The sequence below is a fragment of the Vipera berus genome, assembly GCF_964194415.1.
Source record: "Vipera berus genome assembly, chromosome: 13".
Taxonomy (NCBI): Eukaryota; Metazoa; Chordata; class Lepidosauria; order Squamata; family Viperidae; genus Vipera; species Vipera berus.
Window position 1 is genome coordinate 10,367,946 of NC_138216.1, and position 15,226 is coordinate 10,383,171.

Below are 15,226 nucleotides of genomic sequence, written 5' to 3' on the forward strand. Positions count from 1 at the left end.
GCAGGGGGTTGGACTAGAAGACCTCCAAGATCTCTTCCAACTCTTCTCTTCTCTTCTCTTCTCTTCTCTTCTCTTCTCTTCTCTTCTCTTCTCTTCTCTTCTCTTCTCTTCTCTTCTCTTCTCTTCCATTCCATATTCTATTCTATTCTATTCTATTCTATTCTATTCTATTCTATTCTATTCTATTCTATTCTATTCTATTCTATTCTATTCTATTCCATTCCATTCCATTCCATTCCATTCCATTCCATTCCATTCCATTCCATTCCATTCCATATAAAGATTCCTGTTTTGTTCTATTCTATTCCATTCCATATAAAGATTCTATTCTATTCTATTCTATTCTATTCTATTCTATTCTATTCTATTCTATTCTATTCTATTCTATTCTATTCTATTCTATTCTATTCTATTCTATTCTATTCTATTCTATTCTATTCTATTCTATTCTATTCTATTCTATTCTATTCTTCCAACCTAGTATTTTATGTTCTAGAAACCTGTGGGCCAAATTCCGTCTCTTACCCTGTAGCAAGCGATTCCTACTCCCAGCCACGTGAGACAAGAAGGTGATTTCTTACTCGCCAGAAGGTAAATGTGCTTGGCTTTGTCATACTGCCAAAAGAAACAAGAGAAAATTACTCTCCAGGCTGTGGCAATTTAGGACGGTTTCTCCTTGCTTGTTGACAAAAGCGACCTGCAGTCCTGCAAAGGGAGAGAGGTTATTAGCAGCTGTTTGAACATGACTTGCTCCAGGCAGGGAGTTAGAGAAGGCTCATAAAACTTCAGAAATCATCACATAAAACAGGATAGTGTGATAGAACCCATCTTGGCGACCAGAGGCGAATGGAAACATTATGGAATGAAATTAGCTTTGACCAATGTATTTTCTCCCAAATGGAAAAAAAAATGTAAGTGTTTCTTTCTTTCTTCTCTCTAACTAATTTTGGGGAGGGGCAGAAACTGGCTTAAGCAAATTGTTATTATTATTAAAAATAACCCTTTCATAGGAAATAATTGCTTCTTAGTCTACTATCCTGAGTGCACAAAGCAGCAAGATCTGAACACTAGCGAGCCTCAGAGCAAACTCAACAAATCAGCCCCAACTTCTCAACATAGTATAATACTGGTCATTATCTTTACAGTGTACATTGCCACTGACAGCACTAGCAATTAGTTAGCTAGTTGGTTGCAACCATCCTCTTCTTTTCCCTCGAGCGACAGTGCAGTGTCCACAATAACTAGCCAGCGCTCAATCATCTGCTGTTTTGGCCCAATACACAACCATCACATTCCTCTATCGGGTCTAAGCCAACAGCAGCATGGACAGGAACATTGACTCCCTCCTGTTGTGCAGGCTAGACTGGACATTTGAAAAGAAAGCAGCTACTGAACCACAACTCACGAAGCACAAATCCAGTCGCAGAACCTGGAACTGCTCAGACGGCCTGAAGTGAAAACAAAACTCTCCAAAGAGACGTGTTGCAGTCTAAATCTGAAAGCGTTCAAAAGGTTCACTGCCAACTCATCATCATTGGAGGCCAGAAAGCTTCGCACAGCTAAGCTGTACCCTTGAAGTATCTGAAGTCCTGAGGAGTTTCACTGCACACAACGCACAATGCAGGCTCCCTTTCAAAGTTCCTAGCCTGTTTTCTTGCTCTGAGAAGCCTCCAAAGATAGGTCTGCTATCACAGCCTTCCTCTGTTTTTCATTCATTCATTCATTCATTCATTCATTCATTCATTCATTCATTCATTCATTCACTTACTTAACTCTCCACAAATCTGGATGCTCACAACGATCAAATGAAGACAGTCAAACCAATAAAACGTAAAAGAGAAAAATGTAAGGTGGAAAGGGTGACGAAGAGGGGGGGGGTCTCTCCTGGGTGAAGAAGGACCCAGGAATTACCAACTCAATAAACAAAAGCACTCGGGTCGAATCCCGAGTGCCATGTAGCAGAGTGAGCGCCTGTTACTCGTCCCAGCTTCTGCCAACCTAACAGTTCGAAAGCACCTAAAAATGCAAGTAGAAAAATAGGGACCACTACGGTGGGAAGGTAACAGTGTTCCGTGCGCCTTTGGCGTCTAATCTGGCCGGCCACATGACCACGGAGACGTCCTCGGACAAGCACTGGCTCTTCGGCTTTGAAATGGAGATGAGCACCGGCCCCTAGAGTCGGAAACGACTAGCACGCATGTGCGGGGGAACCTTTACCTTTACCTTAAAACAAAGGCCTAATCGAACAACCACCAAGAACAGTCCAGCCAAAACTGACAGGGAAAGCCACTAACACATAAACAGAGAGCAAATCCCACTCCCTTCTAGCACTGACAATGTTCCTTAGTTGGGTAATGAAATGTCTGCAAGAAAACAAGGACTAAGGACCCTACAGTTCAACCCTGAGCTACAAATGTTCCCTTCTGTTGGAACCAGGTCTTAATGGCTCTTCTCAATAAACACCAGAATGGGGGTCATTTGGATCTTGGGGGGCAAACTGAGACAACCTTCCTGCCCATCAAAGTTCTATGGGGCAACCATCTCAAGACAATGAATCCACCAGGATCTTGTTGGTCCCGTTTCTACCTGCTCACCTCCTTGCCTTCCAGATAGATGGATCCCAATCGCAGATACACAGTATGCATATCCTTTGCGTCCGTCACAAAGGTGATTGTGCGTTCGTAGCAGGACTTTGCTTCGCTGAAATTGCCGGTCAAGTAGCAGAGATGGCCTTTTTGAGCCCAAACCTCTGGATTCTAAAGAGGTAGCAGAGAAATGGAGGGGTTAAGCATGACCTGTGGAGGCTGGCAATGAATCACAGAATCATAGGGCTGGAAGGGACCTTGGAGATCTTCTAGTCCAACTGTCTGGTCTGGATGACCTTATATCACCCTGGTCAGATCAATACTCCCCCCATTTTAAAACTTAAGTAGGTAATGGAGCTGGCGAGTGGGAAATTCTGACATTATTAAGGTCCTTCGGGATGTTTACAAAGGAGTGTTCTACCCAGGAGCCAGGAATAATTATTGCAATTTAGCCCACTAGAAGGGAAGGTGATCTAGAATAAAGCTGGTCAATCTGCCACTGGGAGTTGGAACATTTCCTTGGAAAATGTTTCATTTTTCACCCAAGAAGCTTCTTCGGTTCTGAAGAACTGAAGAAGTTTCTTGGATGAGAAGCGAAATGTCTCCAGGGAAAAAACAAAGTCCAGTTGCCTTTTGGAAAAAGCACCTTTGGGACAACCATGACCTGGGTGAGAATCTCCACAGATATCTAGGGAGACTAACATTAGTAGTGATTTCAAGCTGGGGTGGGGAAGCCTAAACTCTTTCGTTTCACAGCAATTCTGCTCAGGAAGGCTACAATGAGGTCAGCAGAACCAGCTATCTCTAGTGCAGCCTTTCTCAAGCTTGCCAACTTGAAGATGCATGGACTTCAACTTCCAGAATTGCTGGCTGGCTGGGGAATTGAAGTCCACGTATCTTAAAGCTGCCAAGCTTGAGGAACACAGCTGTAGTGAGTTTCTGGCAGGCGGCCTCCCAATTGTTTCCCTCACAACTTTGCTCAAAACTGGGGTGTAAGCAGAAATTCCTAGTAGTTCTGCAGATCGCTGTTTTTGCCACTGGGGCAAATATCATACCAGAGTGTGTGTGGGTGGGTGGGTGACGCCAGCCTATGTTCAAATAAATGCAAATAAATACACCTTGGATGTAGAGTAGAAAAAAAATTGCAAATGGAAGAGTTTGCAAATGAAATTGCAAACAAAAGGAAAGAATAAAATATATGGCATCCTCGAACTGACATGTTCTGTTTGGTAGATGGGTGGCATGCAAATTAATCAATCAATCAATCTTGGGTAACTGGAGAGCCCCAAAGTACGCACCAGGTAATCGATCTGCATAGCCATTTCCAAGCTCTCTGCTGACTGGTCATATTCCTTCTTGAGCATGTAGGTCTGGGCCAGCACCAAGTAATATTCACAGCTGGGGCCTCCTTGTGGAGAGATCAGTTCATGTGCCAAAGCCCTGTGAACAAACTGGAAGGAGAACGTCAAGCCTTGGTTGCCTCTTTGACGCGGGAACATTGTAATCCCAGACTGTCCCGCCTTGCTACTCTTAGTCTTCTTGTACCTACTCTTGGGAGTCTCTTTAGCAATGTATAGCTGTGAAAGTTGGACCACAAGAAAGGCTGAGCGCCCAAAGAATTGAAGCCTTTGAACTATGGTGCTGGAGAAGACTCCTGCGAGTCCCTTGGACTGCAAGGTGATCAAACCGGTCAGTCCTAGAGGAGATCAACCCTGACTGCTCTTTAGAAGACCAGATCCTAAAGTTGAAACTCAGATACTTTGGCCACCTAATGAGAAGGAAGGACTCACTGGAGAAGAGCCTAATGCTGGGAAAGGTTGAGGGCAAGAGAAGAAGGGGACGACAGAGAATGAGGTGGCTGGATGGAGTCACTGAAGCAGTAGGTGTGAGCTTAAATGGACTCCAGAAGATGGTAGAGGACAGGAAGGCCTGGAGGAAGGTTGTCCATGGGCTCGCGATGGGTCGGACACGACTTTGCAACTAACAACAACAACAACTTGCCCTATTGATGGAATATTTTCAGTAACTGGGAGTTTCTTTGATTAACGTTTCTAGTTTTTTGAACTAAAAAAAGAAAGCGAGTTCTCCGTCACAAATGCAGAGACTGATAAGAACTTGCCTGTTCAAGGCAAGGACTGGGCAAAGGTTTGAACTTTAGTAATTTGCAAACTTATTATCCCTCCTTACCATGTAAGAAAGGAAGAACTGGGCAAAGATTTGAACTACTTTGCACACTTATTATGCCTCCTTACCATGTAAAAACCATACATGCCGAATGTAAGGATGAGCATTAACAAGATCATGGCAGGAACATTATGGGATGCTATGAAATGTTACATGGTACGTATAAAGCTACTGAACACGCATGGTTTATCCCAGATGACTCAACCAATGCTAACAATGAACACATGCCAAACCCAATATGGTTTGAACTGTAGATAAAGGCCCCCCCCTCACCTTTTATCCCTGGAGTGCCTCTCCTTACTTATGCACAAATAAAGAGATATTAATTTATCTTTCCAGCTCAGATTCTATTTGGCCAAGCCACACCAAGCTAATGTATCTTGCTGATGTTTGTGGCTAACACGGTCTGGTAAGTTTCCAGAGCTGAGTTCTGCATTTCAGCTCTGAACCTGCTTCCAAAATGCAGTGCCTAGGTAGGAGCTAAGCTGGCTGGGAATGCATCTGCCTCTATCTACCGGCCTTGGGAGTCAGTGCATTCTGCCAACTGGAGAGGCATCTGCTAAGCTTTGCCCAAGACTGACCTTGTCACTGTTTAGCATAGCCTGAAATGAAGAAGGTGATCCTAGTCCTTAATTCGGTTAAGCCTTCATGCCCGCATTTTGTTTTTCCAGAAAAAAGGGCAAGGATGAGCTTAAGGGAGAAGGGACCAGTCAGCTCTGCTTTACAGCGCTGATACAGCTTAGGCTCGCTAATTTGCCTCCTTCATGCATTTGTTAATATACCTCTAACACAGGGGTCTCCAACCCCCGGGGCTGCGGCCCATTTGGAACCGGGGCCGTGAGAGTGGTAGGCGAATGCACGCGTGCGAAACTGTATTTGTGAAAGTGGCACGTGTGTGTGCGTGAAACCATCCCCTCTCCTCCTTCCCCCCCCCCCACTGCTGCCTCTGCCGGTCCACCAAGCCGGAAAGGTTGGAGACGGCTGCTCTAAAAGGTTTGCACAATTCTGATTTTCAAACTGCAATGGCTCAGATCATACATTCTGCCAAGCTACAAGGAGCCATTTTTTCTGTCCCTCCAATAATAAGGTTGTGCAAAGCACAGCAGCAACTGTGCACTTCCCTTAAAAAGATCGCACAGAGATCTTTTCAACAGAGCAGAAACAGACAGAGCGCTGAGACAAAGGGGGAAACCTTTGGGCAAATGAAGATGCTACCAGCCTGTTAAAAATGACCAAATTCTAAATACAGCAGAGAGAAGCTACAGGGAGTTATGGCCATAACAGAGCCTGGAATTTCTCTTGTAAATTATGATGTTTGTAAGTTGAGGCACCCACATGGCCGGACCCGGTTTTATGATTTTTTTTTTCTGCAGTGGTCATTAATTGAACACAGCAGTTGTTAAGCAAGTGCCATGGTTGTTAACCGAAACGATGGATTCGTATGGGAATTTTTGGCTGGCAAAAAAAAAAAAAAAGATCTCATATATCACATCACAGGGCTGCACAATGCGGCAACCAATCGCAAAGGTGGGCTAATTGCCAAGCATCTGAAATACGGTCATGTGACCGTGTTGTGTTTGTGTGTGTGTATGTGTGTCCATCAGAACTCTGAAGCCAAGTCATAAGTAGCTTTTGGGGGATCTGTCGTAACTATAAATGAGTGACCAGTCCTTCATTGAGGACCACTGGTCAAGCAAAGAAAGAAGTCTGCTTTGATCTAACTGTGAGACTTTTTTACCCAATAGCGAAGTCAAAACAAAAGAGATAAGAAGGGAAGGGACACAGCAATTATGGGGAACCAGTAGGAGCTAATTCTTTTTTTTAAAAAAAATCCAGTCATTTTCTTAATCAATTAAAAATAGAGCTGGGAAGGGACCTTGGAGGTCTTCTAATCCAGCCCCCTGCTCAAGCAGGAGACTCAGTCTATAACATTCCAGACAAGTGGCTGTTCAGTCTCTTCTTAAAATCTGCTAGTGATGGAGCACCCACAACTTCTAAATGCAACAGGTTCCACTGGTTAACTGTCCTCCCTGTTAGGAAGTTTCTCCTTAATTCCAGGTTGCTCCTCTCCTTGATTCATTTCTATCTGTGGTTTTTGTCTTGCCTTCTGGTGCCGTGGAAAATAAATGTTTATGGAGATACTCAATCATCCAGGTCCTGGTTGTCCCAAAGGTGCTTTTTTCAGGAGGCAACTGGACTTGTCTTGTTTTTCCTTTGAAGACGTTTCGCTTCTCACCCAAGCAGCTTATCCAGCTCTGACTCGAAGGTGGGGAATGGAAGGATGCTACACATCCTTTGCAAAATAAGTTGATTACCCCCCACCCCCACCTTCTTTGTGGCAGCCCCTCAAATACTGGAATACTTCTGTCGTGTTCCCCCTAGTCCTTCTTTTCTCTAGACTAGCCAAACCCAAATCCGGCAACCGTTCTTCATACGTTTTAGTCTCTAGGTCTTTCATCATCTCATTTGCTCTTCTCTGCACTTTTTCCAAGTCTCAACATCTTTCTTCTCTCGTGGTGAGCAAAACTGGAGGCGCTATTCTTTTTTCATTAGAGTCATAAAACAGTTTGAGGAAGCCACTGCCTGTCCCCATGATGCCTTCACTCTGTTTTAACTCCAGCTGGTGATTTGCTGGGCCCAGCAACAGAGCAAAGAAGATGGCGGAGAGATCCAGCACAATTTATCAGTGTGGTGGCGGCTGTTTCTGCACAGCAAGCGCTCAGTCCCACCACGTTGCGTTGCTACAGAAAGGCTTTTAGAGAGAAAAGGGAAATGACTACGATTAAGCTGAGGGAAAGGAAAAGGGCGATATTCGGGAAGTAACGACAATCAGTGATGTAATTTGGAAAGATCACTGCAGTCCTCGACTTACAACAGTTCATTTAGTGAATGTTCGAAGTCGTAATGGCATGGGAAAAAAGCGACCTGCAACTATTTTCCACGTTTACAACCATTGCGGCATCCCCAGGGTCACGTGATCAAGATTCAGACGCTTGGCAACCGACTCATGTTTATGACGGTTGCAGTGTCCCACAGTCATGTGATTCCCCCTTTTGTGAGCTTCTGACAAGCAAAGTCAATAGGGAAGCCAGATTCACTTAACAACCATGTTACTAAACTTAACAGGGATAGACTGCTAGCAACTGGGGCAAGAAAGGTCATAAAATGGGGCAAAATTCACTTAACAAATATTTCTCTCAGCAACAGAAATTTTGGGCTCAGTTGTGGTTGCTAAGTCCAGGGCTGCCTTGAATAATAAATCTGAATAATAAAATAATCAATAATTTAATAATGAATAAATTAAATTAAATAATTGTTAAATTAAATTAAAGAATAAAAACATTCCAGCTCGCTACGTCAGTCTCTCTCAATCACACCCCCTTCTCAAAGACATCAGAAAACAAATTTGTGCAACCTTAACCTTGCCCTTTCTGCTTCCGCGGCTGGAGCAAAAAAAGGGATGGTTGGCTGTGACACCAATGGCTGGGTGCGCTCTTGGTAACGCCTAACTCAATGTGCCTAAACGTTTTCATGGCCTCCTCTAGCCTCGGCTGACCCCGCACTCACCTGAAGAGCACTGACTTCCAAGAGGAATTTTATTGTTTCCATGAAAATAGAGTTGGTTTGCTGGGGGACAATAGCTGGGCTCAGCTCTGCTTCAAATGAAACTCCAGCAGGCTTGGGCATTTCTGAAATAAAACCAGAGAGCCAGGAATTTGCAGAAAACACCTGAATAGCAGATTATCTTGGTCAGGTTAGCGAGACACCGGTGAAGCGGGCACATCAGCGCCTGCATTTTCTGCATCGTATGAGAAGAGCACATCTTCCTATCACTGTCCTTACCACTGAAGGGCTGACTGAAAGCATCCTGTCGTATCGTATTACTGTGGGGTTTGGAGGCATTACTGTTTTGGACAGGAAGGCTGTGCAGAGAGTGGTGAGGACAGCAGAAAAGATTATTATTGGAGGATCGCTTCCTTTTACCCAGGACATGGCATATAAGCGATGCTTGAGCAGGGTCCGCAGTATTGTCTGGGACGCGACACATCCTCTCCATGACCGGTTAGCTTCTTTGTCACCTTCTGGGAGGAGGCTTTGTGGTATCTAAAGAAGAACGAGGTTCTATAATGGCTTTATACCATATAGTATTAACCTTGAGTTCACCTCTCAAGACTATTTTTTGCATTCTAAATGGTGTTTTGTGTGTGTGTGTACACATATAGATACACACACATACTAGAAAGTACAAAAAATAGCTGTTTATTGTTAAAAACAACCGTTTGTTATACAAAGAACTATCTATTGCCTTAGCTTTCGTCAGAACCCTGCCGACGTCTTCAGAGTCAGATGAACATGCAATCAATCGTCACATAGATCTGTTAATGGCTCACCAAGAGTTAAAAAGGCATGAACAGCAACAAAAAGTACTGCCCGCATATAGAAGAAAAGAGGGCGAAAAAGATCAAAGCTGCTCACCTATGGGACAACACACTAGCTAGCATAACGAATGAAAAGAGGGAAATGCCGATGCGACCTGCTCGAGAGCCAGGAGAGGGGCGACGGATCCATGAGGACAGCGCGACACAGAAAGGACATCGGTAAACCAGGATACACAATGATTCACCAGAGCTAGGAGATGAGAGGAACTGAAGTGTGATGCAACAACAACTTCCAACAACCAAGTGTGAACGGAGCGAGGGGAGGAGACGTCACGACCCACCCACACTCCAACGGGAGGAACGCAACCAGCAAAGATGAGATCGATTGGGATGAACAGCAAGGAGCAGGCAAGGGAAGGAGAACACACAAGCACAATGAGTGCATCGACACGACCTGCCCAGAAGCCAGGAGAGGAATGCCAGACCCGCAATGAGAGGGCGACGTGCATGCCGCAAGACCGGAGCATACAACTCACGGGAATTACCGGGGGGGGTAAATCGGAGGATGATCCGGCAACAACTCCAAACAGCCAAGTGCGAGCGGGGTGGGCGGAGGGGACAGGGATGAGAGGAAAGGCCCCAAGATCTGCATGGACACCAATGGACGAGACGCAGCCAAAGAAGACAGGTGTTCTGTTCCAGCCTACGACTGGCCCTGTTTGTGTGTCAGGGACAACCCCTTTTTCCTTTTTACAGTCAATAGGCTGGAAAAACCCAACTCAAATTTATTTACAGTTCAAACAAAAAAGCAACAGAATATTTCCTTCAATAAATAAATCAAAATATCAAGAGTCAACAAACAAGAGTTAAACAGAAGTAGCAAGAACAGACCAGGATTCTCTTAGAATGTCTCCAAATGGTTGCCTTCAGCAACCAGCACCGCCCACACCTTCCCCTTTGATTATCAGTCCCAAGGCGTGGCTTCTCACTGCCTTTTCTCACTGAGTTGCCTCATTGATTTTCTCTGCTCTGCTCTGCTGGATTGCCTTCTGCTTCTAGCATCTCTGAACAGATTCAGCTGTGACTCCTCTGAGTCCGACACCTCGTACTCACACAGCTGAGCCTCATGAGAAACACGACTGGAGGGGCCAGGCTGAGAGTCCTGCAGTGCATCAGAGCCTCCCTCTGACACCAAAGGCTCTCCAAACTCCTCCTCCTCCTCAGATTCATCGGACTCAGCTGCTGGGAGCACAGGCTCACACTGAATCACAACAACAGGATTGACTGGGGCGGCCATAATAGAACAGGCGAGGAAGGGAGCAATGGGAGGAGAAAAAACAGTAACACCATAATGCGGACAGGTGGGTGCGAGGCAGTCAGAGCAATGATGGTCGGCTAGAGTGGATAGACCTATTACACGCTCAATAAGCAGAGCGCAGGAACAGCTAGGTTTATAAGCAGACTCTCCAACTTCCAGTTTTCACTCTGAAGGCGTTGGCAGGGGACCAACGAAAGCTAAGGCAATAGATAGTTGTTTGTATAACAAATGGTTGTTTTTTTACAATAAACAGCTGTTTTTACCTATCACGGAGTTCAAAGGTTTTGTACTTTCTAGCATAAATATGTCTGGGATTTGCATTTTTAAAACTATTGGATGTGTTTGTGTGTATTCTTTTGAGAGAGAGTATCTGAATTTCATTTGTTAATACGTACCAGTGTGTTCTCAGAAAAAAAGCGTCAGTAAACGTTATCTTATCTCATCTCTCATCTCTCTTATCTCATCTCATCTTATTTTGAAGCAGAGAATCAGCCATTTTTCTTTGTTTCTTAGTGCTTGGTTAACAGAATTTCAGTTCTACAACCTTGTTTTGCAGTCTTGTATCAAGTTTCCAGCTGGACCTCAAGTTGTGCAGCAGCAGGCTCGACTCACTTTCATCAGAATGACAAACAGAGTTTGCAGCACTGTATTGGAAGATCTGGGCCTTGTGTGTGTGTGTGTGTGTGTGTGTGTGTGTATGTGATGTGGCAATGGAATACCGAAAGGAGTAGGAGTTGCAGCCCAACAACACAAGGCTGCTATTGCCAATCTGTGCCCACCCAACCGCAGCTAATGCTGGAGCTATGAAGCTATGAGAATGATTTTGCGATATGTTCCCACCTTGAATTTCAACATGTGACACAACTCCTTGCATGGCTGGATGCCGCTGAGTTGAGAGGGAAGGACAGCGGTGGAACCCCAATGAAAGATGAAAGGAGAGGTGTCTGTGGAGACTCTCCATCATCCAGGTCATTGGTTGTCCCAAAGATGTTTCTCCAAAAGCAACAGGACTTTCTTGGGTTTTTTTTTCCTTGAAAATGTTTTGCTTCTCATCCAAGTAGCTGAAAAAGTCCACGAAAATCCAGTTGCTTCCTGGAGAAAGCAGAGGCCCTCACAAAGATAAGGAGGTCTCTGTAGCTAGCGTGAGCTGTGGTGGCGCAGCAGTTGGAATACAGTATTGCAGACTAGTTCACTGCTCACTGACAAGAGTTCGATCCCGACTGGCTCAAGGTTGACTCAGCCTTTCATCCTTCCGGTAAAATGAGGACCCAGATTGTTGGGGGCAATAGGCTGACCCTGTAAACCGCTTAGAAAGGGCTGTAAAGCACTGTAGAGCGATATGTAAGTCTAAGTGCTATTGCTATCCCCTAAGGCTGCCTACCTCTCTGAGTGCTCAGCCTAAATTTGCTGGGTGTAACGGACAATCTGTTGAACGGTTTATGTATGGTAGTATCCTCTTCTGTTGCACGAAGCGAGCCGGCTCGCTCTGAAGACTCTGCTTGGATTTTCGCTGCGGATTCTGGAGATACTTCTGGAGATAAAAAGGAAGCCAACCCATATGAGAACACAAAAGCCAGCCTAATTTGACTATAGCCTCTTAACTGGGTAGCCGAACTATGTTCTGCAGAAAGCCTCCATCTAACTAAAATCTAAAAGTAATGTTTCCCCTTTCCAGTCATGTCCAACTCTAGGGGATGGTGTTCATCTCTGTTTCCTAGCCGGGGGAGCCACTGTTGTCTGAAGACGCTTCCGTGGTCATGTGGCTGGCATGGCTGTACGCGAGGCGCACGGAATGTTGTTACTTTCCCACCAAAGTGGTACCTATTTATCTACTTGCATCTGCATGATTTCGAACTGCTAGGTGGGGAGGAGATGAGGTAAGAAACGGGAGCCCAAGCTGTCGTGCATTGCTCAGGTCTCAAACTGCCAACCTTCCGGTTGACAAGCCTACAACTTGTCTAGCGCTGGTCAGGAGCTTAACTAACTTCCTGAGTTTAGGCGGGGCACAGTCTGTTGGCCAGGGGATCCATGGGAACAATGTCAGTCCTCTGGTAAGACCCTCTTCGTTGACGCTCACCACCAGCCAATTCCTAAGGGGAAATTTCTTGATAGTGAGAAATTAATCAATGGAACAGTTTGCCTCCTGGAATTGTGGGTGCTTCATCGCTGGAGGTTTTCAAACATAGACTGGACAACCATTTGTCCGGGATGGTATAATGTCTTCTGCCTTGGGCATGGGGTGAAGGTCCCTTCCAGCCCTATAGTTCTATAATTCTCTTCGTTTTTCCAGATTGCTTTTTCCTGGGCCCAAGATAATGGGTCTGAGATGCCCTGGGAGCAGAGTGGTTAGATTGCAGTATTGCAGGCTAACTCTGCCCACACCCTGGAGTTTGAGCCTGATGGAGCTCAAGGGAGACTCAGCCTTGCATCCTTCCAAGGAAAGCAAAAGAGCCTTGGTGGAGCAGTGGGCTAATGCCTCCTTAAGTAACACCAGCTGCCTGCAATTAGTGCAGGTTCGCATCCCACCAGGCTCAAGGTTGACTCAGCCTTCCATCCTTCCGAGGTAGGTAAAATGAGGACCCAGATTGTTGGGGGCAATTAAGCTGACTTTGTAATAATGCCGCTTGGGGTGTGTGTGAAAGCCCTAATAAGCAGGCATATACATAGAATGAAGGCTACTGCTAAGTTTGTAAAGCCGCCCTGAGTCTTCGGAGAAGGGCGGGATATAAATGGAATTAAAATTAAAAAAATAAAATAAAACAAAGACCTGGATTGCTGGAGGGCAATATGTTGACATTGTAAAACCACTTAAGAGAGTGTTGTAAAGTATTAGGGAGCAGTTTGTAAATCTACTGTAATTGCTATTGCTATTGTCAGGGAGGGCAACACAGAGGCTAGTTTCAAAACCGTGTCTCCCGTGTCCATCGACCTTACACTGTAGATGCCAGATTTAAGCTGGACTTAAGGCACCACATTTCTCAATGCAGAGAAGTCGCCATGGAAACAACAGAAAGGCTGCAGCAGTCAAAATTGCCAGGATAAAAGGTGAAAGGATGGCATCTGGCCACATTGACAGGTATAGCTGAAATCCTCTGGTGCTGTGACCCAGAAATTTGCAGCCGAGCAAGAACAGAAACATTTACAAGATCCCACCTCAAAAAAATAAAAATTTCACTCATTTTACAAATCTGCAATCAGGCTGTGCAAAAGACTTGAATCTCAGCTGCTGCCCTAATCTGAAGGTCTTGGTTTGAAGCAAAAGTGCCCCAACTTGAATGTGAAAACAGCTATTTGGCTCTCAAGGTCAAAATAGAAAGACCGACTTGGCCTTTTGCCTTCAGAACCAACATCCTGCACTCGAAGTAGGACCTCTTCCAGTGGAAATGGTTCAAACAAAGCAAAAATGTTAAAACAAAATGTTTTATATCTAAAAACAATAAATACAGCAGTATATTCAGCTAGCAATGGGAATGGGGGAGTGGAACATGAGGACAGGCCAAAAAAAAAGGTTAACTTTACCTGGGTTTTCCCTTGTAGACCTAAGGTCATAATGGAGGTCCACCAAGACCAGGGGTCTCCAACCTTGGCAACTTTACGACTGGTGGACTTTAACCCTCAGAATTTGGCACGGCTGGCTGAGGAATTCTGGGAACTGAAGTCCACAAGCTGTACAGTTCCCAAAGCTGGAGACCTCTGACCCAGAAAACATTGGGAGAAGCATCTCAAAAATAGCCTCTCCTGCAAACGCTCTTGGCCAACGATCCTTTTTTCCTGTAACACTTTCCCCGATCTTGAAGAACAGTGTAGAGTTTGTGGCTTGTTGCCCCGATGGGCATCGTCAACTTACCAGACTCCTCCGGGCCATCCAGAGACTGCGCCCGTGAGGCCAGGTACGAAGTTCTTTTCTTTCCTCCTTCTTCTGTGCTCGGAGGACTTGGTTTCTCTTTGGGCAGACGGGCCTTCTGGAGTTTGGTAGCCTCGCGGAAGGCCATCTCGACCCGAATGTAGTTTTCCTGGATATCATAGAAAAGTCCTAAAGGAAAAGTAGGGAAAAAAGAAAAAGATTTCCCTCAGGAAATAATTACTGTGATGTTGAAGGAGGCATAGAAGCACCAGGGTTATCAGGTTCGTTGGTTACCCACCTAAGATGGAGAGCACTCTCCATCTTCAGGGGACATGACAGCAGTGTTCCAATATCTCAGGGGCTGCCCCAAAGAAGAGGGAGTCAAGCTATTCTCCAAAGCGCCTGAAGGCAGGACAAGAAGCAACGGTTGGAAACTAACCAAGGAGAGAAGCAACCTAGAACTAAGGAGAAACTTCCTAACAGTTAGAACAATTAACCCGTGGAACCACCTGCCTCCAGAAGCTGTGAATGCTCCAACACTGGAAGTTTTTAAGAAGAGACTGGACAGCCATTTGTCTGAAATGTTGTAGGGTTTCCTGCCTGAACAGGGACTAGATTTGGACTAGATGACCTTCAAGGTCCCTTCCAACATCATCATCATCATTATTGATCATCGCACAGTCAGCCAGATGTTCAGACTGGATTTGGCATTTTTGTCTATCTATCGAGTCCTTACCAAGGATCTGGGATAGGCAGATGTGGATGTTTGATGGTATTACAGATCTCGTCGCAGGATGGAAGCAGTTCCTAGTAAGGCCGCCTTTTGCAATTGACTGATGGCGAATTTGTCAATGCCAATGATGGTGTTCAAGTGGTGCTCCAGTTGTTTTGGGATTGCACCCAAGGCGCCTATTAC

At 45.2% G+C, this 15,226-nt stretch overlaps 1 protein-coding gene across 1 annotated transcript in view; it reads right to left on the reverse strand.

Annotated features, from left to right (window-relative positions):
• Positions 1–15,226, reverse strand: part of CFAP70 (cilia and flagella associated protein 70) — a 38,881-nt gene that overhangs the window by 4,308 nt on the left and 19,347 nt on the right. The window contains exons 15-19 of the mRNA XM_081337910.1: positions 14,314–14,499; positions 8,337–8,458; positions 3,884–4,036; positions 2,595–2,756; positions 526–615 (exon numbers count right to left, since the gene is read on the reverse strand). Of these exons, the coding sequence (XP_081194036.1) occupies positions 526–615; positions 2,595–2,756; positions 3,884–4,036; positions 8,337–8,458; positions 14,314–14,499 (713 nt within the window). The remainder of the gene's footprint in view (positions 1–525; positions 616–2,594; positions 2,757–3,883; positions 4,037–8,336; positions 8,459–14,313; positions 14,500–15,226) is intronic.